Below are 23340 nucleotides of genomic sequence, written 5' to 3'. Positions count from 1 at the left end.
TGAATTAAGCTCTCCTAATATGCGTGTGGGGTGTTATTTAAGGCTATTTAAAAAGTCTTTCTGCTGTGCAGAGGGAGTGTTGGGGGAAGGTGACCTCTGCAGCCGAAAACACCGGAGGAGAATCTCTAATAGATAAAGAACTACTAAGGGTGCTGCAGGCCTTGTTTTCACAGCTCCTTGCAAGCCAAAGAGAGGGGGGAACCCGCCGGGTCAGGCTGCGAGGAAGAGTTGGATGCTGAGGGAAGGGGTGGGGCGGGGGAGAAGGGCTGAGGGCTTGGATGCTCCAAAGTCAATGGAAAAGTAAGCGGAAAACCGCGCTGCGGGCGGCCTCCCACGGGTGCTGCGGGCCTCGGGGAGCTCGGAGCCCACCGTGGGCAGGCGGGGGCCGGCGGTCGGGCGGGGCGGACCAGCCCGGCACAGCCCCCGACACCGCCCGCCGGGTGGGCCGGGCTCCGCTCCGCCCGGGCGGCCGCGGGGCTGGGGCAGCGGCGCCGGGAACCGCCGGGACCCAGGTGAGGCCGGGACACCCCCCGCACACAGCCAGCATCCCGCCCCCGGGCTGGCTTCGCCCCGTGTTTGTTCCTTGTTTGTGTGTGTGTTTTTTTTTAATTGGTTTTTATTGTTTGCCGGCGATGCTCGGCTGCCCGCGGGGCAGCGCATCCTCGGCGCGGCTCTTTGTTCCCGGCGAGCGGCTGGTCCCTGCAGCCTCAGGGGATGGGAATGGGGCAGGGGGGAAAAAGGGAGAGCGGGGGTGGTGGGGGTGGTGTCCTGCCGGGATGGGGGTCCTGGTGGGCTCCCTCGGGAAATCTCTGTGGGATTGGGCGTGTGTTTTCTCCCCGGGGTGGTTTAGGGGTGACCGCTGCTGTCCCTCCGTCCTGCTGCGGGCCTGGGTTGGAGGGATCCCGGGGCGGTTGTTCCCCCTGGATCCCTTGCCGTGTGGGGAAAGGATGCACTTCTGGGGCTGTAAGCTCACCTGGCAGTGTGGCTGAGGAGGACAAGGGAGATAGATCTGTGCCCCGCAAGCCGGCGTGCTGGGGTGTCATGGAGCCTTGAGCCAGCCCTGATCCCACTCCCTGGATCCCACGCGGGTCCTACCCACGGTGAAAGGGCCTGACAAGGTGTATTTAATCTGCTCTTAAACCTTCACCTGCAGAGACTCATGATCTTCCAGCTCTCCTGTGAGGTGCTGCTGTCTGTGTTTAGGTGAGGCGCTGAAATTCCGGAGTGTTTCTTGCTGATTGGAATCTGAGTGTTATCCCTCTGCTCCCAGGCAGGCTGGAGAGCAGCGTTTCCATCCTGCTGCTTGAAAAACCGCTTGCACCCTTTGGCCTCATTCTTAAGCCCCCCTTCCTCCTCCCAGTCTTAATCCCTCAGGAATTCGGTAGACCTTCGACTTCTGTGGTGCCGGGGACCTGGCACGGGTCAGAAAGGCACGGAGAACTCTGCAGCTTTTGCTGGCAAATCCGAGGAGGGATTTCCATAGGTGGTCCGTGTGCTGTTCCGAACAAAGCGAGGGATCGGCTTCGTGGCTGGGGGAATAATGCCTAAAACATGTCATGTCTCTGGCTCCTCAAAGAACTACCGCTGGAATGCCGAGGCTGGAAGTGGAGGTGATGTATTATGTATTAAGGTGCCTCAGTAGGACTGGTGGGAAGGTGGTCTTACAGAATATTAATATATCTCATTTGTTTGCTTGTAAGGACCAGTCCTCGAGGGCAGGGGAGGATGTGCCCCTCTGGTGTGTGCTTGGCTTGACATAATTTTTCTCACTCGACTTTGTGTTGGCGTCGAGTTGTGTCACTGTTGGGATTTCACTGAGCTCTTGGAGGTGCCTTATCTGGTGGAGTCTGTTCATCTGAAGTATGTGCTGTAAGAGCATCAGCTCTCCCAATTCACTCGGTTGAACTGGGCAAGGACACAATACAGGATGAAGTGAAGGCATTTTTCCGGGCTTGTGTGCGAGAAAGTAGGAGTTGGAGCTCTGCAGTGTATTATCTGCTGGCTTTTGTATTCAGCACGAGTAATGAGGCTTGGATTGCATACATTAGCCCTGTGTAACGTAGCACTGATGGCTGGCAGTTGCTGGAGTTGTATGTTTTGGCTAAATCTTCCCATGAAAAGATTTGTGAGGTGTTTTTTGTTTGTTGTTGTTTGTTTTGGCCAGTTCCTGTATCGATTGTCAGGTGAATTGTGGCGCTGAGCACACCCAGGCAGGGCTGACATCAAGCCGGTGCTTGGAGGTGTAAGAAACTCTGTTCCAAGGCAAGACAGTGATTTGTCTGGGGCTGACCTGTTCATCTCCTGTACTCTCTGCTTTATGATGCATGCAGCCACTTCACCTTCCCAGTGTGAGTGTCTCCTCACACAGTGTGGGAGAGGGATTGCTGGAATAGGGTTGTAATTCAGTGAGTTAAAAACTTGATGCCTTTTTTTTTCTTTCTGTTTCAACAATTCAGGGGAGAACACAGCCAAAACTTGCCAAAGGCAGAAAATAACAGCAAATGGGTTTTCTTTTTTTGGGGGGGGAGGGTTTAGTTAAGTAAACTCGACAGGGTGAAAGTCTGAAAAGCCTCTGAGGGAGTAGCTGCACACAAGTGGGACAGAGGGGGGGAGTTTAATCCTTTGCAGCATGTGCCCACAAACCACTGGTCCATGCAAGGAGCAGCTATTGAAGGAGGGACATCTGCTCTGCTCTGTGCTGGTGCCCTGCAAACCTGCGCTGTTGGAGTGGCCGTAACAGGCTGGGGTTCCTTCTGAGCCGCCTTTTGTGTCGCTCCCCAAGAGCTGACCTCAGACAGGTCTCCAGAACTCACAGAGGGGGCTAATGATTTAAGAGCTGTTGCCAGTGCTAATTGTGTGGAGCAGGGGAGCAGCCTGGCCCAGAAAGATCCAACCGACTGCACAGGACCGCTTCAGCTGGTGACCAATTCATATTTATTGTCCCTCAGCTTCCTGACTTGCCCACAGTAATAAACTATTTCTGCTGGACTTTTGGCCCCTGTTTCCAGCCCGGCAGTCCTTTGTGTTTTCTTTCCAGCCTACCAGGTGTTAAAAGCAAACTTGTGAATTTGCCTGCAGAAGATGAAGCTCCCTGGCTGCCCGCAGCCGTGCTGCCTTTGCGGCCGGGGGAGCTGCATCTCCTGGGATTTGTTGTTATGAAGTGCAGGGGAAGTAGCTGGCGCTGCCTCTCGCCCTCAGTGTGTGCTTCCTATTGGAAGCCAGGATTAGTTTTCCACTGAGAGCTTTGGCAGCTGCCCTCCAGGGCTTCTGCTCGTGGGGTGCCAGGTGAAAGCTGGGGACAAGGAGTTCCTGCGGGTGAAAATAGTGATTTATCAGCTCCAGGCTGGTAATGAAAGAAGTTGAGGCTCAGTACAGAGGGGGTTCTCGCTCAGGGCAGTTTGCTCCAGCCTGCTTTTTGTGCTTGGCTAAGGCTGGAGAGCAGGCTGACAGTAAAAATAGCCAGATGGGAGGATAAATGTGTTCCTCAATGCAGCTCGAGTAACAGAGTGCTCTGCAGCCAGATACCTGCTGGAGCCTGCATTGAGTGGAAGTGCTGCAGCAAGGTGTCAAACTCTGCTTAAGGAGATAGCCAGGTCACTGCTGTTCACACACTGCCTAATCCAGCCTCTTCCTAAAGCTAAGTAGATCTTAAGCTCTGACTAATCTTCTTTGAAGTGTGAACTTGTGCCATTATCCTGCAGCAAGCACCGTGCCGCTATCTCCCGCTTTCACTGGATGTAAAGGTTTAGGTTAGCTTAGATCTACTCGTTGTGGATTTCCTGAGCAAATAACTGTCCAATATTTTTTTTTCCCCCCATAGAAATATAGGATTATGGCCAAAAGTGCTTTTTCAGACTGGGAGAAACAATATGAGGCTACCCAAAGGACTTCAGGAATTATTGTGTCAGGCTGGTACTGACTGCCCACATATCTACCAGCCCAGAAGGATGAAAGGCTCTTAACAGGGTTCTTTGCATTTTAATTAATGGATCTCTAAAAGCCAGTGGTTTAGGGAGCAGCTTTCCCTCTGATCCACTGACACTCCTGATTCTAGTCAAGATGGAGTGAGCTTGTTGGGAAGAAATTAACATTTTAGTTCATCTGCTAGCCACCTCCTGAATGTCTTGGGCTGCTGGAAAACCTAGAGCTGCAAACCTACTAATTACCTATACAGATGTGTATATACATATGCATAATGTGTCTGACTGCAAGAGAAATGCTAGGGCTGTTTTTGCAAGTGCAGCTGGAGTTCTGTTTAGGTTTAACCACTGCTGAGAGGGTTTGTGCAGCCTTGAGGACTCCTGACTTCTTGAGGAAAATGTATTTAGAGCCAAACTCTTTTTGAAATAGAAAAAAAAAAACTCCCAACTTCTTGATGCTGACAGGCATTTGCTAAAGAGGTGTGAGGTGAACATGATTTATATTCAGCAGCATGGCAAGGCAGATGCCTGTAGTTGGGCCCTAACAGTTTAACTTGCATAATATACCCTTAGTCCTTTTTTAATTACAAAATCTATAAGGAATTAGTGTGAAAGAAGAGCTCGATATTGTCAGTTTTCAACCATTTTTTGGCAGGAAGGATAGAGGAGATAGATGGGTGGCCACCCATCTTCCAGAGGAAGAAGGTGCTAAAAATAAAGTGGGAAGGTATCTACGCTGGTAAACAGCTTCTGGTGGCTTCTGCTGGTCCCTGAGCACCTGGTGCCTGTGTGTGTGGCCTGTGATGGAGAATCAGTCCAGCAGCTCAAAACGCTGGGCCAGGGCTGCAGGGAGAGTGGAAAAAGTGACTCAGTGTGCCCTGAGGGCTCAGGAGGTGCTGGGGCCCGCAGTGGTTGACTCTGAGCTGTGTTGCTGCTCTCTGTGTGTGCAAATGCAAGTGTGATACTTGTCAACGAGCTGTTTGGAGGGGGAAATGAGGAGTGTGGCAAGCTGGGGGACTCATCCTGGTGCCTGTGAGCAGGACTGCACAGAGTGATCTTTGTTGTTCTTTGGAACTCTTGAGAGGTGAATCACAACCCCAACAGCTTTCCTGAATAATACTTGTTATTCCTACTGTTCACTTGCGAGTCATAGAATCATCCTGTTCCATGGACAGGGACACCTTCCACTATCCCAGGTTGCTCCAAGCCCTGTCCAACGTAGCCTTGGACATTTCCAGCGATGGAGCAACCACAGCTTCTCTGGGCAACCTGTGCCAGGGCCTCCCCACCCTCCTCTCCCAGGCAAGAACTGATCTCTAATGTCTAATCTAAACCTGCCCTCCATCAGCTTAAGGCTATTTCCACTTGTCCAAAGTCCCTCTCCAGCTCTCCTGGAGCCCATTTAGACACTGAAAGGTGCTCTAAGGTTTCCCCAGAACCTTTTCTTCTACAGCCCTTACTTTCTCATCCTGTCTCCATAGGAGAGGTGCTCCACTCCTGTGACCAACTTAGTGGCTCTTCTCTGGACTCATTCTGACAGGTCAGTGTTCCTCATGTTGGAGCCCCCAGATTTGGATGCAGGACTGGAAGAATGTACTAGAGGAAGCGAGGGAAGCTGGTGATGGTTGGAAGCTTCCTGCAGTAGGGCTTAACTCCACCATTGACAAGCTGCCTCTGGGAGCTGGAAGGAGGAGGAGGGACCACAGTGGGTCTGCTGTGTGATGGAGACTGTGATGGCCTGCTGTGTGCCTGAGGCTGGGATGTCCTGCATGGGATGAGAGGGACCATGGCTGGGGTGGTCTCTGCTGTGGGGTGGTGGTGCAGCAAGCCCAGGACTGAGGGACACCTGCCTGGGGAGGTGTCTGGGAGCAGGCCCGATCTGTCTGTCCTGCTGCTGGAGCTGTGTGAGTGGAGGCAGCAGAGCCTGCCAAGAGCAGGCTGTCAGCTGGCTGGATCACTGCTGGGATCCTGGTTCAGTGCTCTCCTGGAAACTCTTGACTTGCCCAGTGCTTATAGCCATGAAACTTTCTGGAAGTGCCTCCATGGTGCAGTGCAGCACAGGCACTGTGCTGATGCAGCGCTGCTGCTGCTCTGGGCTGTAGTTTGCTCTGGGGGGCCAAGGGCCCCAGACAGGACCTGGCACTGGTGCAGTCCTAAAGCCTCTTGTGGTGGCTCCAGTCCTGAGTTGTGGTTCACAGGCCCATCTTGTTCTCTGTGCAAGTTCCTTGGTCTCCTCCCGTGTCCATGCACAGAACAGGACTGGCCATAACAAACCTGGGACTTTATGGCCCTGACAAGCATCATAAAGGACACACAGGTTGATCCTCACCACTGCTTACGAGTCTGGTGCCTGCTGGGTGGAGCATAGCACTCTACACTGGGATGAGAGCTAGGCAAGGGCTGTCCTGGGCTCCAGATCAAGGTTTGGTTTTGCCTGTCATCTTCACATAGAGTGGACTAGGAACCATAAAACAGATGGAGGAGTTAATTGCTTGGGATATCCAGGAGGTGTCTGCTCACAACTGGCCAAAAGCTTGACACTTGTCACCCGGTTTTATAAGGCCCTGGGTCGGTGGGTGGTTGTGTGAGTGTGTGTAATCTTGGTTGCTTTTTGCCTTCCCAGGTCTTGCGCTCTGGATTTGTCAGCCTTGCAGGCTCCTGGACACATCTCTTCTCAGCCATGGGGAGATCAGTAGGATTTAACATCTGTGTGGTCACCTGCAGCATCCTGCTCTTGTCCTCCAGCCTGCCATGCCTTGCACTTCAGCCCCTGGACGAGGGGGACGTGACAAAGGTCCAGCAAGGCCCCTGGGCAGGGAATGGGCTGGAAGATGAAAGGACAGGCGTGGTGGACTTGAAAAACACCTTGGGCCCTTCTGAGCAGACAGTTTCTGAAGAGCCATGTGGAGTGTCAGCAGAGCCGTCTGGGACACCCCTGAATGAAGCTCTCACTGCAGAAGAAGTGCTCCCTGTGAGCCCCAGCACCCAGGCCCTGGGTGACCAGCCCTCTGCTGGGGCGGTGGCTGCTGTGAGTGGGGAGGAGCTTGGTCCCACCAAGTCAGAGCTGGAAGAGGATGATGCCCTCAAGGCCATGCTGACCACGGCTGTGACCACGCTGAGCCCCCCTGTCCAGGAGGAGTCTGTTGGTGGCCCCAGCAGCGAGGTCACCACAGAGGGTGGTGTGGCAGTAGAGCACAGCCCTGCCAGCCCCTCAGCAAGTCCCTCCCTTCCTGAAACAACTGTCGAGGAGCAGGAGGAGGAGGCAGAGAGCAGCTCCCAGCCCACACTGCCCCCCAGCTCTCCCAGCTGGGAAACAGCAAGTGAGCACCCCGTTATCCCAACTCCCCAGGCTCCTGCTGTGACCCCTGAGGTGGGAATGCTGAGAGGCCGCACGGGGAGCCCTCTGAAATCCCTGGCTCCACCCGTGTCTGTGGCTGCCAAACGTCCCCTCGTGGTGACCGAGGCCTCCCTGCCCCCAGAAGCAGGGACAGGGGTCACCCAAGAAGAGCTGCCCCCCACGGCTGGCACTGTCACCACCCACCCTGTGGACACTCTGCCACCTGACTGGGATGACACAAAGCTGGGGGACATCAGTCAAGGGGGAAGCACATCTCAGGAGGAGGTGACAGAGGACTTGGGGGTGACAAAACCATCCCAGACCCCACAGGGAGGTGTGGGGGAGGAAGAAGATGCAACAAGAACACTGCCATCCCCGGTGTCCCCTCCACCAGAACCTGAGCTTGCCAAGGAGACCAACTGCACAGTGCCAGTGCAAGGGGAGGAGCTGCCAGCAACTTCCACAGCCAGCAGTGGTGCTTCCCACCCTGGGAATGTGACGGATGGAGACACGGCTGGTCTGGACTCGCTGGAGAACACAAGTGCAGCCCCAGCAGAGGAGGAGAAAAGCAGCCTGGCATCACAGTCAGAGGCTGCTGTGGGGACAGAGACACAGCCTGAGCTCTCCCCTACTCTGGAGAGTTCATGGGAAGGTAAAACTTGCCTCTAAGTGTTGGTTTGAGAGGGGTGCTCTTGGGAATCTGGGCTTCCTTGCAGGGAATTAGAGTGGGAAAAGGTGTGACCTTGATACACCCTCTCTCTGTTGCAGGTATCTTTCCCCCCACACCCCAGGAAAGGTTGTGGGGCTTGGGTAGGGGTAAGAGCCTAAATGAGTAGTTGCCATCCATAATATACTGCAGCACCCTGGCTGTTTCTGTGCATGATTCCCTGTGCACAGGTTGGCTCAGGCTTTGGGTGGTCCCCTGTCCTGGCTGGGAGTGCAGCAGCTGAGCTGAGCTGCTCCTGCTCCTCAGGCTGGGAGGGTGGTTGTGGGAATAAATAGGAAAGCTGAGACTGGAAAGGCTGTGGCAGCCGAGCCTGGGGCTGAGGGATGTGGAGTACTTGGGTGTGGATTGCAGAGCTGGAATCTCATCAGTGGAGACTTGCTAATTGACAAACTTCCTCTGGTAATGTTCTTTGGGTTTGGTGCTGGAGTGTGGACAGCTGTAGTCTGGTTGTAGGCATCTTGCCTTGACCAGAGGTAGGTAAATTGTCACTGAATAACCCTCTACCTTCTGTGGGTAGGGAGGGACCACAGCCTCTGACCCACTGGTAAAACACTTTATTTCAAGGGTGAAAACATTCCCGCAACAATCCCTTTGATAGGAACCAAAGAATTCCTGGGGGGTTAAATTAATTGGCATCTGGGATCTCACTTGCAGTCAGTGCAGAACATGCAGGATGCAATGGATGGCTGTAAATGCTTCCAAAATCCCAGGAATGGGCGAGTTGTACCAGCAGCCTCAGAGTACCTGACATCTTAAATGACTTTCCAAGAACACTCAGTTCGAAAGGCTTGTCCAGTGAGCTGCTGTCCTGGGGTTGTCTCCCCAGCCTGGAGTGAAGCTGTGGCTGCCCTGTGCTTGTGCCAGCTTTGTCACCAGGCAGGATTCTTCCTCCTGGACAGCCTTCTGCAGGCTGCTGGTGCTGCCCTGCCCTGCACAGACCGGCAGAGGTGGCACCTCCAGCCTCGTGACAGTGACTGCTCAATACCTAAAATGTAAAGCAAAAGGTTTAAAACACAGGGGAAATGCTAAAAAAAGCCTGGTGAGGTGTTGGGCAGTCAAATCTTTCTAGGCTGGTGAGGTAACATGAGCTGGTGCTTAGGACTTCTTAATTCCTGGGTATCTTTAATCTTTCCCTCCCAGGCTACAGAGGCCAAAGGACTGTTTCCCTTCACTGCATCCAAAAGACCCAGTTTCTACTGTAAAAGAAGAAAGGCTCATTGCAGCCTGGTGCTGAAACCTGACTGATTAATTTCTAGATTAATTTGTAAGCACTTGACTTGTCAGCAGGTTCCATCTCTGCTGCTTCCCAGCTGATGGGAAAACAACACTGTCTGTCAATGAGATTTGTGCCACAAAAATAAACCCTTCTGCAAAGCTCGAGTCTCGTAGCTGTGAGGGCTGGTCACTCCAAGCTGCCCTGATGATACTTGGCTGGACCTGATTCTGGCACTGTGGCCCTGGAATTGCTGATGCTTGGAGTTACATTCCTTCAGATGTGTCCTGTGAGTTGGTCCTGACACGTGTTCTTGCTGTAGGTGTTGCTCAGGAGGTGACAACAGCTGCCCAGGAGGCTGATGCTGGCCTGTCAGTTGTGACAGTGGTGCCTGGTGCTACCCAGGGACGGGGGCTGCAAGCTTTCCTCAGGAGAACAGCGGGGAGGACACCCAGATGCTGACAGCTCCCAGTGCCACCGAGGTGCTGCTGGCAACTGGTGCTTCCTCCACGGTGAACACTCTGGATGTTGAAGGTAAGATTTTTTTTCTTTTTGCCCCAGATAAGTGGAGTAAAGATTAAAAAAATGCCCCAAACCACACAGAACCCCCCTTGTCTATCCTTGCTAGCGAGCTGCTTTTTAGCTTTAGACACTTAAGCCATTTTTTATTTATGGAGGGAGAGCTCTTACTCCTGGAGCCCAGGACAGTCACAGACTGCTGGTGCTCAGTCCAAGGGAGGAAAATGTTTCATCAGGGTAACACAGGAGCTGTGTGTGGGGGGGTAAAGACACCTTCTAGCAGGAGTCTGACAAGCCCTTGGGTGTGGAAGCCTGCCCTGATCTCCCCTCTGCTGAGGAGTGGTGAGTCCTTGTCAAGCTGTAGCTCCTGCAGGAATGCTTTGAGCAGTCGTGTTTGTCAGGCTGCTGCCTGCTGGCTCCCTGTCACCTTGGCAGGTACATGGAGGAGCCTGATTTCCTGACAGGAGTGTAGCAAGGGAGCCCTCAGCACAAGGCTGGCTCTGAGCTGGAGTGTTTCTGTAGTGGGACCACTGTGATGAAACTGCTGCTGGGCAGCTCTTGTATTGCAAAGCCTCAAAATTAATAAAACCTTTCTGCATTGTATCTCTTAATTTCAGGTCCCTTTGCAGGAGGGAGAAGGTTCTTCTGGCAGTTTCCACTAATTAATTTGCTTCTGGGATTTAATTATAAATTCAGCTGGCTTTTATCTTTGCGATAAACAATTAGATCTGTCACTTGGTTGAGATATCAACTGGTGTCCTCAAAGCAAAGGAATTAAAACTTTCTTTGAGGGTTCCCTCCCTCATTAAGGGGAACCTCCTGTGCTTATTGTCCTTGAGGAGAAAGTTTCATTCGAGTACAGTCACCTCTTGAAGGGAGCAAAAGCTTAATAACTTCTAGTCAGAGTTAAGTTTTCATGAAGGAATTTGTTCTTAAATGGTAGGGTTTTAAATATGGTTGTGCTGAATTATTGTCGCTGTTTCCCCGCCCTCTGTAGATCTCACGGATGGGATCCTGCTCCCCGGGGAGAAAGCTGTCCCATCTCCTGCTGGGATGCCTTCTACCCCATCTGGACAGACAGAGGAACCATCCAGCAGAACTGTGGTCCTGGTCACTCCAGCATCCATGGCCTCCTCTGCCCGGAGAACAGCCCTTCCCTCTGCCAGGAGGATCAGCACGGCCGGGACCTACGGGCTGGACCGCCTGGAGTCGGAAGGTACCCCCGAGGAAAAGGGTCAGGCCTGTGGAGGGGCTCCCCTGCCCTGACACCGAGCCCCCAGTTTGTCTGCTTGGCACACTGCCACCTGCATGTCTGATTGTTCCCAATAAAGTTGTTGGACAGCCTGTCCTCTGGCAGGAGGCACAGGAAGCAAGCAGTGAACGGTGTCATGGGGGATGCCTGCAATTCCGGTGGCTGGGGTGGGAGGGATGGGCTTTTCCCTTGGACAGGGAGCAGCAGGGCTGTTGCTGTTGCAGCAGAATCTGGCTCTGCACACCTGTAATACTTGGTGTGTGCATCCACTGCAGAGCCTCTGGACCAGGTAACACCCACCCAGAGATGCTGAGGTGAAGTAGATGCTGCTCTGCAGCTCTGATCTGTTACCAGTTCAGCCCATATGCAATTTTCCTGCAGAGAATGGTTTCTTGCTCTTTCTCCTACTTGAACTCCTCTCTGCTTGCTCATCCATCCAGTTTTGTACTCCAGTGTCTGGACTGATACCACCTGGCAGGAATTAATCTCTCTGCCTGTGTCTGCTCCCCTTCCTTCATCTTGACCTTCTCTTGCCTTCGCATTTTACTGCAAAGGTTGGCAGCCCTCCAGGGGTGGCACTGCCAGATGGTATTTCTCCTCTGAGTAGAGGTGGGGTGCCATAGACAACATCTCATCAGCATCTTTCCTCTGCAGGAAGCAATAACTCTCACTCCTGTTAAGTTTGGAGGGCAGCAGAAGCTGGGAGTCCTCCCCGCTGCCTGTGCAAGGCGTTTGCTGCCTGCTTTGAAGCCTGCCCTGAGCTTCCTGTGACTCCAACTGCAGCACTTTTCCCTTTGCCAGGATGAATCTTGCATGTATCTTGGCAAGGCAAGGATGTGGTGCTGATGGGAGAGTGGCAGCAGGGGAAGGAAGGGTGTTGTGTGGGGAAAACCTGATCTTTCAGGCTCTGCTTAGCAAGGGCAGTATGAATCAGGAGGCTAAAGTGTTTTATAGCCCTCTGGGATCTCCTTTAGAAGCCTGGGTTTCTGCAGGGGAAGATAAGAGGGATTTCTGTCTCAACTGAGCATTGGTCTCACTCTCTATTTAATGAGACTTTCTGCACAGGCATTTAAAAAAAAAAAAAATCTCTGCTCCAATATAGGACTGGTGCAACTTTCTTGGGTTCCTTCTGAGCTCTGGTTTCTCTCCTCTGGGTTCCTCTAAAGGCAAATGTGGGCTGTAGCTGGAACCAGCTCTCCCAGCTGATGATTCACTTGGAAAGCTGTGGGTTTCTTGGCTCTGGGGTCTGGCTCTGCAGGGGCCTGTCAGCCAAGGGACATGGTGCTCTCTGTGCTGGGGGGGTTTGGCAGCTGGCACAGCTTCTGTGGTCTGAATCTCTCCTGCTCCACCTAGACCTTGGTGCAGTGAGCCAGAACGTTCCGCTGGTGCTGGGGATCACCAATCCACATCCTGTAAAGTGGAACAATGAGCACTTGGGGAAAAGCTTTCTGCCTGGGGATCCCGCTGCCCCCATTAAGCAGGAAGAGGAAGATTTTGGGTTTTGAGCTGCAGCTCTGCATTCTGACACCTCTTTGCGTGACGGCAGTGAGGGGGCACCACATCCTCGTGGTGGAGTGGCATTTGGAGGCGTGGTTCCCAAAATTACAGTTCCCAGTGTTTGCCCTCAGAATTATCCAAAGGCTGCCAGATCCAAGGTGTTTGGGAGTGCATTCCTGTAAAGCTGCGCTGAGCTCCAGCCCAGGGTGCTCAGGTTTTTTGGGGATGCTGTTCCAGGTGTGTGCTTGGGTCCCTAAGGAGGGATCTTGCTCCTCTTGGGACAGGCTGTGCCTTGCTCGCTGTTGGAAGAAGTTCAGGGAGCTGAGTGAGCTCTGCTGCCTTCACGGGGGTCTTGCTGACTTTGCCTCATGGAGGGCCTGGCTCATCATTAAATGTAAACCCCTGCTGCTCTGTTTCTTGGGGACCATCTGTGCCAAACTGCCTGTGCTTTAATTGCGTCTGTAGATTCACCTGCCTGGCTCGGATGCAGAACCGTTTTAAAAATCAAACTGCACAGGCAGGTGGAGATGCTTTGAAAATGTGTCTGGGTGAGCTTATCCTTCTCTCCAGTGGACTCTTGGGAGATGGGCTGGTTAACAAATGTCCTCCTGCCTTGACTCTGTGCTGAGACTGGTTCTACTTGCCCTTCCCAGTCAGAGAAATCCTATAAAGGGATTACAGGATATGGGGACAGGACACAGCAGAGGAGAAGGCTTTACTTGTCTGGGAGAATTGATTATATATTTTGTTTCTGTGCCTAGAATTTGTATGTCTCTCTAACCAGTTGAGAACTGCAGCTTTCTCTGTAGGGCTTTTTGGATCCAGAGAGCTGCTGGTTCAACTTGTCTACTCAGGAGCAGCGTGTAAACTTCCCAACACACTTTGGAAAGAGACCACATTCCTTTTGGAATGCCACGTTCCCCCTTCTGCAAGATCCTTGCAGGTTTTTTAGTGGAAATCTTATGGATAGAGCACAACAGAATCTGGCCCCCTGTCACTGTTCCCACGTGGGATGTGACCCAGGGATGAGCTGAGGCCCAGCAGGTTGGTTGACACTTTCTCTGTGACAACCTTGAGGGCCAGGGGTGATGGATCAGCCACCATCACAGCTGGGATCACAGCACCACTGTGGGGCTGTTGCTGAGGGTGGGTCCCTCAGTCTGCACTGGCAGGTAAGGTTTGGTGCTCTTGTGAGCCACCACCCTGCCTGACAGCAAAGAATCATGGAATGACAGAGTGGCTTGGGATGGAAGGGACCTTAAAAACACCACCTTGGTCCAACCACACCTTCCCCTCGGCACTTGCAGGGGTGGCACCTCTTTAAGCTGCTGCTGCTGGGGGTGAGCTGCTTGCACAGTTCAGGTGGATTGCTGGGTGTGGAGGGTGCTTAGAGCTTTGATAAAATCAGGAGCTGCTCTGCCTCCCTTATGGTGGCAGGAACATCAGTAACTGAACTGGGAAACTTAAATTCGGTTACTCTGGAGGAGGAGACTTCACCACGTAGTTCTTGAATGTGGAGTGTTTCCCGTTAATCAGGCTGGCTCTCCACAGGCAGCTGGCAGAGTTTGGAGTTTCATGTGCATTTATGGCCCACTGTGAACTATTTTGTGTATCACAGAACAGTTTAGGCTGAAAAATGCCTCCAAGATCAGAGAGACCAACCTCTGCCCCACCATCACCATGTCAGCTGGACCACAGCACAGATGCCACATCCAGTTGTTTCTTGAACACCTCCAGGGACAGCCACTCCAGCAGCTCCTGTTCCAGTGCTCAACCACCTTCTCAGTGAAGAAATTCTTGCTGATGTCCAGCCTAGCTGTGATCTTTAGGACAGAGGGGCTGAAAGGGCAGTGTCAGATGCCTGCCTGGCTGGTGTGTCCCCCCCTAATGCAGCATTTGGCTGTGGAGAAGCCCCTCAGTGGTGCTGGGACATGCCCTGGGGATCCCAAATCCAGTGTCCTGCAGTTATGGGGCACCTGCTCTCTGACCCTTGGCTGTGTTGGCTTCATCTGCTGTGCTCAAGGCTGTTCCAGAGCAGGGCTGGGGTGAAGCTTCAGACTTTGTGACCTTAACATTTTCATGAGATTTTTAAAAATAGCCACTTGTCTTCGGGTTTAAACAGTTCCCATCACTCTTTGCTGACCTGTGTACTCAAGTTTACCCTTTCCTAGGAAGCTGTAGCTTAGCCAGTTCTGGTAAAAGGAGTTCTCCCAGTCCTTTTTTCCAGTCTCTGCCTCTTTCCCTGCTTCCCCTGCACTTGTTCCTCTCACACCCCCTCATCTGAGCTGTGTTGTACTTCAGGAGTCAAGACAGTGGTTGCCATTTTTCAGAGAATATTTCAGACCTTGTAGCCATTCACATAAATTTATTAAAGATCCTTCAAATCACCCTTTACATTTTTTTTCTCCTGAGCTGTGTCACAGTACAAGGAATCTTCTTTTTTTTGGATAGGAAGAGTGTTTTTGCTGGAAGTTAAGGCTCTGAAGGGGACTGTTATTTGGACCCTGACTGTATGGATTAAGATCTGCCTCATTAAATCTCTGCAACCCTGTTAAAAATTTAAATTAGGATGCAGAGGTGTAAATAAAACAGGCACTTAACCCAGCATGGTTAACTAGCCTGATATTATAATTTCTCACCAGCTCTTTGGATATCAGCTAAATTGGCAGGGAAGGTTTAAAACAAAGCACATGCAGCATGAATTATTAAATGTTTTGGGTACACACTTTTGTCTTGCCTCTTGTTTATTGCTACCACTGAAATAGGAACTGCTCTCTCTCTCTCTGGTGCAGGTTGACCTCTATCTTCCTCACAGTAGGTGGTGGTTCATCCCTCATTCTCTTTTGTAGCAGAAAATGGTACCAAAAAAAAAAAGTGTGACGATTTTGCATCAAACCAAAGCTTTTCTTTGTTTCCTTCGTCTCCTGCGAGTGTTTGCCCAAAGATGACATCTCTGCTGCTGAATGTGGTGGTGACTTGTTTTGTTTTCTGACACCCCTCTGAGAGGTGAGCGGGGAGGGTGATCAGGCCCTTAATGAGGTGAGAGCTAAGAGGGTGTTGGGCTAATTAAAGGCTCTCAGGGAAGAAGAGGAGGGAGGGAATTCCAGCTGTGTGCAGCTGCTGTGCTGGGCTCAGCAGGGACAGTTTCCACTATCCCAAGTTGCTCAGAGCCCCGTCCAACCTGGCTTTGAACCCTTCCAGGGATGGGGCAGCCCCAGCTTCTCTGGGTAATCTGTGCCAGGGCCAAACCACCCTCCCAGCCAAGAATTTATTTCTAATATCTAATCTAATCCTGCCCTCCATCACCCCTTGTCCTGTCCCTCAGGCCCTTGTCCAAAATCCCTCTCCAGCTCTCCTGTAGCCCTTTTAGGGACTGCAAGGTGCTCTAAGGTCTCTCTGGAGCCTTCTCTTCTCCAGTCTGAGCAACCCCTGCTCTCTCAGCCTGTTCTTTGTGCTATCCTGGCCCCTCCACCAGGTTAGATGACGTTTCTTAGTCTGACCCACCTTGGTTCCTGTTCTGTCCAGGCTGTGCTTGAGTTTTTAACTCTATCTGACTTCTCATTTGTCCAAAAAATTAGAGTTCACTTAGATATCTCTTTAATGTTGCAGTTTTCCCATTCTTGCCTTCGAGCTAAAATGAAAACAACAGAACCCCCCCACGGTTGCTCTTGAAAGGTAATTGGGCTGTGTGGGTGAAAGTTTTTAATGAGTTTCTGTTTGTTTTAATCTGAGGATTAAGCAGTTCACCCTCGTGGCTCCGGGGAGGTGGATTCAGATAAGCAGGGGTGTGACACAGAGTTTCTGCAAGGAGCATTTTCTTCTGGAAATGGCTGGAACCCCCTGGAGCCTGGGGGATGGTGTTGCTCATGGGGCCTCTCTGGGAAGCTTTGGGATCAGGGATGCTGCAGGAGGGTGATGAAGGACTTGGAAAGAAGCCAGAGCTGAGACCAGAAGTGAGCTGAGTGGACTCACGTCATCTTCCCTTTGGCTTCTGATAGGACTTGAACCAAAACCTTGGTACTGCACGGGCTGTTGTCCATAACAAGAGATCCACCCCCCAAATCTGCATCATCTGTGATGATCCATGCTGGGCTTTTCTAGAATATGAAGCTTAAATCAAATGTTTTCTTGACTCTTGGGCCGTTGGTTGCTTCCAGGCAGCGTGGTTGAATTGGATGCTTCTGGAGAGACACAAAGAGCCTTTTCCAATGGAGATGGAATTAATGTCTCTGCTGGGGCTTCTTTTCTTTTGTGATTGGAAAAAAAAGTGTCATGCCCACAGCCCTTTTCCATGGGAAAGCATTTTGTTGAGAGAAGTAAACTCTTTATCTGCCTTCATCTGTCTTGTTCTGCCCTGTCCCCTTATAGGTTGTGGTCATTAAATCTGGATTGATTTGAATGCTCTCACTTCATAAATCACCTCTCTCTTATCTTAGTTTTTATACTGGTTAGTTCAGCATCTGCAAAACCTGGGTTAGAAGAGCAGTTCTGCAGCAAACTCTGTCACAGTCCACGCAGTGTGTTCTGCAGCATTCTGGTTTTTCCTCCCTTTAAAATAGTCTTGTGCTGCTAAACTGACTCTCCAGCCTGGCTCAGTGTGAAAATGATTTTGAGGTGAATGGTGCTGGAAATGCAGCTTGCCCTTATTTTAGGAAGAAACTCTTCCCTGTGAGGGTGGTGAGGTCCTGGCACAGGTTGCCCAGAGAAGCTGTGGCTGCTCCATCCCTGGGAGTGTCCAAAGCCAGGTTGGATGGGGCTTGGAGCAACCTGGGGGGAGTTGGAATGAGATGGTCTTATTAGGATCAGATTCCAAATCTCTCCTACTTGTGCAATGTCAAAGAGCCTTCTGCTGGAGAGCAGCCTCTGCAGCTCTTGGGCTTTGGCAAGGAGAAGCACCTAAAGCAGCATCAGCTCAGCTCTGCTGCCAGGAGAGCAGGGATTTCCTTCTGCTACGGAAAAGCTTTGGACGACAGGAAACAGCCTCAAGTTCCCCCAGGGGAGGCTTAGATTGGATATTAGGAAAAATTTCTTCACCCAGAGGGTTGTGGAGCACTGGCACAGGCTGCCTGGGTTGGTGGTGAAGTCACCATCCCTGGAGGGATTTAAAAGATGGGTAGGTGTGGCACTCAGGGATGTGGATTAGAGGTGGGGCTTGGCAGTGCTGGGGAAGGGTTGGACTCGATGATCTTGTAGGGCTTTTCCAACCTAAATGATTCTGTGGTTCTGTGACGTGTTATTTCCCTTCTCCTGAAACTTCTCAGGGTAGGGTTATGTTACCTTGCTCTTTGTGGCAGGATCCCATCCAACAGATACATTTTTTCCCATTATTCCCTTTCCTTGTGTCCGTGCCACAGCCTGGATGCTGACACTTCCCATGGGAGGCCGTGCTTGATTTGATGCCCCTCCCAGAGCAAAGCATTTCAAACAATGTTTGTGTGACAGGGGCCACAAATACCCCAGACAGGGAACATGACTGTGCTTAGCTGAGCTCATCACTAGGGGGGTTTCTCCCTGATCATTCTCCATAGTTCCCAGCCTGCTGCTTGCTTGGGAATCTTCACCATGGCACAGCTCTGCCCTGTGCACGATGAGAGCCCGTCCACGTCCCAACAGCTGCCTCCTTCCAAGCTGTCCCTGGTTGTTCTTGGCAGTGTTTTGGAGCCCTTGGATGGTGACATTGTCACTGATCACGTGAGAGCAGCAGATTAATAATAAAAGAGAGTTGTCCTAGAAAGGCCTCCCTGCCTTGACGGTCTGCTGTGATCACGAAAGCAGCACAAAAAAGTGAACCTCGCTGGAAGAAAGCATTTGGCAGAGACTCTCTTCCTAGAGAAGGTGGTCACAGACTCCCCTCCCTAATCCTGGGGTTATTTCCACCTTGTTATTTACATAGTTGCACATTGTTATTATTAGCACACATGGGTGACCCTGCAGCACTGAGCATCTGCAAAATCACAGCTTAAACTCTCACGGATCACAGCGAAACCCTGTGGTATCATTTAGACATCATTGCCCTCTGAGTTTCATGTGAGCAACCTGGGCTGGGAGGGGACAGACAGAGAAAACCAGAGCTGCAGGTTTTACCCTTTTAGTTTGTTTCTTTCTCGTTGCAATTTGAACTCAGTTTGTGCCTGTGAGCAAACACATCACCTTCTGCTGAGAGTCTCTCGCTGCTCAGGGCACAGCAAGATATTTCTCTTGTGCACTAAACCTGACAAATGATGGTCTCCTGAATCTTCTGAGGAATAAAAGTGTTTGCAAACATAAATAGGGAATATCTAAAGATAGAAACATCCCTCTTCAGTGAAAGTTTCTTCAGCTGCAAACAGAGGCACTGGTGTAACTCTGTTGCCTTCAGCAAGGTTATGACCACAGTGGCTGTAGCTGCAGCTGATGTCAAGCAATGACACCCCCAAAAAATCAACTCTGAGGGTTTTACTTGAGGTTGCTGGTTGTGTGTTCCTGCTGGGTCTGTGAAGTGCCTCATGAAGGAGGTGTGATGTGGTCTCATTTCTCTCTGCTGAGCCACAAAACTCATCGTGGGTATGCACAGTTTCGTAGTGAAAAACCTGCCTGTGAAGCAGGGGGAGCTTCTGTCACCCTGCAACAGCAAACCCCATCCTGTGGATATCACCAGAGTCCCATGATAAAGCCCAGTGGTGGCTGTTCCTGGTGACTGTTAACAAAGCTGGGACACCCCAAAAAAATCTGCTAAAAATTTGCTGTTTTGTCCCACTCTTGTTTTCTTCCTGCTCTCCCATCCAAACCAGAAATTTTGGGTGCCCGTTACGAGGTCGTCAAGCCCTTCAAAACTAAAATCTTCTGACGTGTGAAGTGGGAATCCCATTTTCCCTGGGATTCCTGCTGCCTGCACCTGTCTTGGCTTGGTCCATCATCACAGTGGGGAGGTTCTGAATTTCTTGGGGGGCTTTTGCTTTCCTGTTCCCACAAAGGCAAAGCAGAGCCTACTTTATGGAATCCAGTGCTTATTTAGGCTGCCAGAGAGAGGCAGGTTTTGGATTTCTTCACTCTTGGAGATGAGACTTGGAGTAGAAAATCCCCCATCACTGGAAGTGTTCCAGGCCAGGTTGGATGGGGCTTGGAGCAACCTCAACTAGTGGAAGGTGTCCCTGCCCATGGCAGAGGATTTGGAGCTGGATGGTCTTTAAGATCCCTTCCAACCCAAACTTTTCCATGATTCTGTGCAAATACAAACATCTGCTTGGGCTGTGAGTGTTTCAGTGCTGAAGTCTCCTGGTGTCACCAGGAGAGGAGACAGGAATGCCATCCCTGCTTGATAGATCCACGTGGCAGGTCGTGGATTTGGTGCATGCAAAGAGGGTAACAAAATCAGCTTATGTGTGACATCTGAAGATCTACAGAGCAAGGATTTCACAGCAGAAACTGCTTAGGTGGCCAAGAAGGCCAACAGCATCCTGGCTTGTGTCAGCAGTGTGTGGCCAGCAGGGCTAGGGCAGTGATATTCTCTTCTCCCGAGTAACAAGCACAGGACAGGAGGAAACAGCCTCAAACTGCACCAGGGGAGGTTCAGATTGGATATTAGGAAAAATTTCTTTAACAGAAAGGTTGTCAAGCACTGGAACAGGCTTCCCAGGGCAGTGGTGGAGTCCCCATCCCTGGAGGGATTTAAGAGCTGTGTGGATGTGGCACTTGGGGACATGTGTTGGTGGTGGCCTTGGCAGTGCTGGGTTAACAGTTAGACTCGGTTATCTTAGCGGGCTTTTCCAACCTAAACCATTCCATGACACACACAATAGTTCACAGAGGGCTGGAAATGCACATGAAACTCTGAATTCCTCCTGAATTTGCTGGGCTTTACACTTTCAGTCCTTGCTACGTTCAGTCTCTCCTGTTTGTTTTCTTTCAGGCTGCTGCTGAGGCCTTTCAAAGGCCCCAAAAGCGCCAATTTAGGAGGGGAAAACGTGACTTCTGTAAAAAGGCTTTCAAGTGAAGCCCAAACCTCCAGCTTGAGCTTCAGCTGTGTGATGCTCACTTTAGTTTTCCATCTTGTGAGACTACCGAGCCTTTTGCACAGCCTGCCCACGGGCTCCTGTTGTGCCTCCGCTCCTGAAATCCCACATTTGTGAAGTTTCTCATTTTTTTCTTTTTTTTTTTTTTCTTTTTTTTTGGAAGTGTATTTTCCTCCTTGTGACCACCAAGTGGTGCTCTGCACTGCACCTTGCAGCAAGGCAAGCTGCTGGCATTTTGGAACGGGGAAGCGTGTGTGGGGGGAGGGTGGTTAAAAAGCTGTTTTGGGATGTAGGAACGAGCCAGAGAGGAGAAGGAAACAAATGAAGAGCCTTTTTCCTTCCCCCCTCGCAGCGGTCGTGCCGCAGGGATCACATTATTCACAGCTCTCTGCTGTGGCTGGGAGTGATTGATGAAGCTTGGTGATGATCAGATGTGATAAGTGGCCTCAGCACTTTCGATTTGGGTGTTGAGCTCTGCTGCCTCCCAGGCTTTGGAGGCACGGAGATGGCTATCTGTGGCTTCAGCACCAGATCCTGGCAGGTGGCTGGGATTTGGCTCGCTGAAAATCACAAGAAGCTTCTAAAATCCTTGTCCCCAGAGTAGTTTTTCAGAGATAACAATCTGATGACTGTTCTCTCTTTGGCTGCTTTTTCCCCCCCAAGTCTGAGGAAAGCCCCTCTTCACGTGAAGTCCCTCTCCTCTGCTGTTCTAGCTGTTAAATTTTGGGAATGTTTGTGGCTGTGTTGCTCTCAGCAGGGGCAGGAGACCTGCATTAACTTGTCTTTGCAGGTTTCCTGTGAGCACTCTCCAGGTGCCATTCTCAGCTTTCCAGCTGGATGTTTTATATGAAAAACATGCAGTTTGACAAAGAAAATTTGTATGTGCATTCAAAATGACAGGCACATTATAAGACAGAAACTGCCTATAAAACGTAATGGGAATTTAAGGGGCTAACTACATCCCTGTAAGCTCCATTAGATGCTCTGTGTGGTGTAATTGTGTGCAGGAATGATTTTTCCAGGTCCCAGAAGCCAGGAGATAGCAGGATGATGCAGCTAAATCCAAACAGCAGCTCATTTGTATGAAACACAGGACTAGAATTGAAAGGTGGCAAGTGGGGCTGTCTTGTTTGGTGAGCTGAGGAAAACATGTGGTGTTTGAAAGCAAATCCTTGATACAACCTTTCAATCATCAGCCTCCATCAGCAATAGTGTGGCAGCAGGAGCAGGGCAGTGACTGTGCCCCTGTGCTGGGCACTGGTGAGGCCACACCTCGAATTCTGGGGTCAGATTTGGGCCCCTCATGACAAGAAAGACATTGAGGGGCTGGAGCGAGTCCAGAGAAGGGAACAGAGCTGGGGAAGGGTCTGGAGCACAAATCCCAGGAGCAGCAGCTGAGGGAGCTGGTGGGGGCTCATCCTGGAGAAAAGGAGGCTCAGGAGGGACCTTCTCACCTTCTCCAACTCCCTGACAGGAGGGGGGAGCCAGGTGGGGATCGGGCTCTGCTCCCAGGGAACAAGGGACAGGACAAGAAGAAATGGCCTCAAGTTGTGCCAGAGGAGGTTTAGATTGGATATTAGGAAGAATTTATTCACTGAAAGGGTGGTCAAGGACTGGCACAGGCTGCCCCCAGCAGTGGTGGAGTCACCGTCCCTGGAAGTGTTCAAAAGGCACGTGCACGTGGTATTTAGGAAGGTGTTTTATGGGTGAACACGAACACGGTGCTGGGCTGACTGTTGGGCTCAGTGATCTTGGAGATCTCTTCCAACCTTAACCATTTTATGATTCCCCAAGTTCCCCAGTTTGTCTCCCGTGTGCTCTGTGGAGCAGCTGTGCTGGAGTGCCCAATCCCATCCTGCAGCAGAGAGGAGGGGAGTGGGGCATCACCCGCTTTCCTTGCAGCAGGAGGGATTTGTGCAGCCCCTCGGGTGTCCTCCCTCAGCCACTCCATCTCACTGCAGTGTCTGTGACCTGTATGAGGTACAACTCCAGCAGAAAGAAAGGGATATCTAGGTTAACAAACGGGTATTTGGATGCACTGTTGGTTTTTAACATGCTCCTAGACCCTCAGCTGAAGCATCAGCCCAGGTGCAGATGGGCTGTCCCAGCCTGAGCACATCAGGAGGGAGTTTTCTGCAGGGCTAAGCAGAGCTTTGTGCAAATTAGATAAAGTGCTAAATACTATGTTTTGGTTTCCAGCTTTGACAAACTAACCATAAGAAATTCAAAGCATGTCATTGTTCCAGATATTATCTTTTCCTGGTGGGTGGCTCCATTAGGAGCTATTAAGTAGCTCTGATGCAAATTCTGGCTTAAGAAGTCCTCAGGACTTTGGTAACTAAAAACTGGGAAGAGAAAGTGTGGGGAGACTGGCTCTGTGTGTGCTCTGCTCTGGTCTTTCTTTAGCATCTGTGGCCAGCTGTGGTTGGAAATAGGATGTGGACAGAAATGGGCTTTGGTTTGATCCAGCACAGTCCTTCTGATGTTACCACTTTAGATTCTAGCTGGGAAATGTGGCTTAAATATTTGTCTGTGTATGTTGACAGCACAGGCAGTTTTGGAATGGATGAGTATCTGCTGTGGTGGAGAATTCATGGAATGACAGAACGGTTTGGATTGAAAGGCACCTTAAAGATCATTTAGTTCCACCTTCCACTAAATCCACACAGATTTCCTCTGTGGCACATTTGTCTGCTCTTCCATGAGGTGTTGGCTGTGCTTTCCAAGGCCAGGTTGGATGGGGCTTGGAGCAACCTGCTCTAGTGGAAGGTGTCCCTGCCCATGGCAGGGGGTGGAACTGGATGGTTTTTGAGGTCCCTTCCTGTTCAAACCACTCTGGGATTCTGGGAATTAAGCCTGCCTTTGTCTGATGTAAATCTGCTGT

General features: G+C 51.1%; 1 protein-coding gene across 1 annotated transcript in view; it reads left to right on the top strand.

Annotated features, from left to right (window-relative positions):
* The first annotated feature begins 402 nt into the window (after window positions 1–402).
* The window catches only part of ARMH4 (armadillo like helical domain containing 4), a 62487-nt gene continuing 39549 nt past the window's right edge, over window positions 403–23340 (top strand). The window contains 5 exon segments of the mRNA XM_050336249.1: window positions 403–512; window positions 6544–7909; window positions 9520–9594; window positions 9597–9731; window positions 10714–10932. Coding sequence (XP_050192206.1) covers window positions 6601–7909; window positions 9520–9594; window positions 9597–9731; window positions 10714–10932 — 1738 coding nt within the window. The 5' untranslated portion in view covers window positions 403–512; window positions 6544–6600.

Source organism: Myiozetetes cayanensis, unplaced genomic scaffold, assembly GCF_022539395.1.
Source record: "Myiozetetes cayanensis isolate MyiCay16 unplaced genomic scaffold, myiCay2020 scf6-25, whole genome shotgun sequence".
In the NCBI taxonomy this organism is placed as follows: Eukaryota; Metazoa; Chordata; class Aves; order Passeriformes; family Tyrannidae; genus Myiozetetes; species Myiozetetes cayanensis.
The sequence above is the reverse complement of the archived record's forward strand: the minus strand, read 5'-3'. Positions and strand labels throughout refer to the sequence as shown.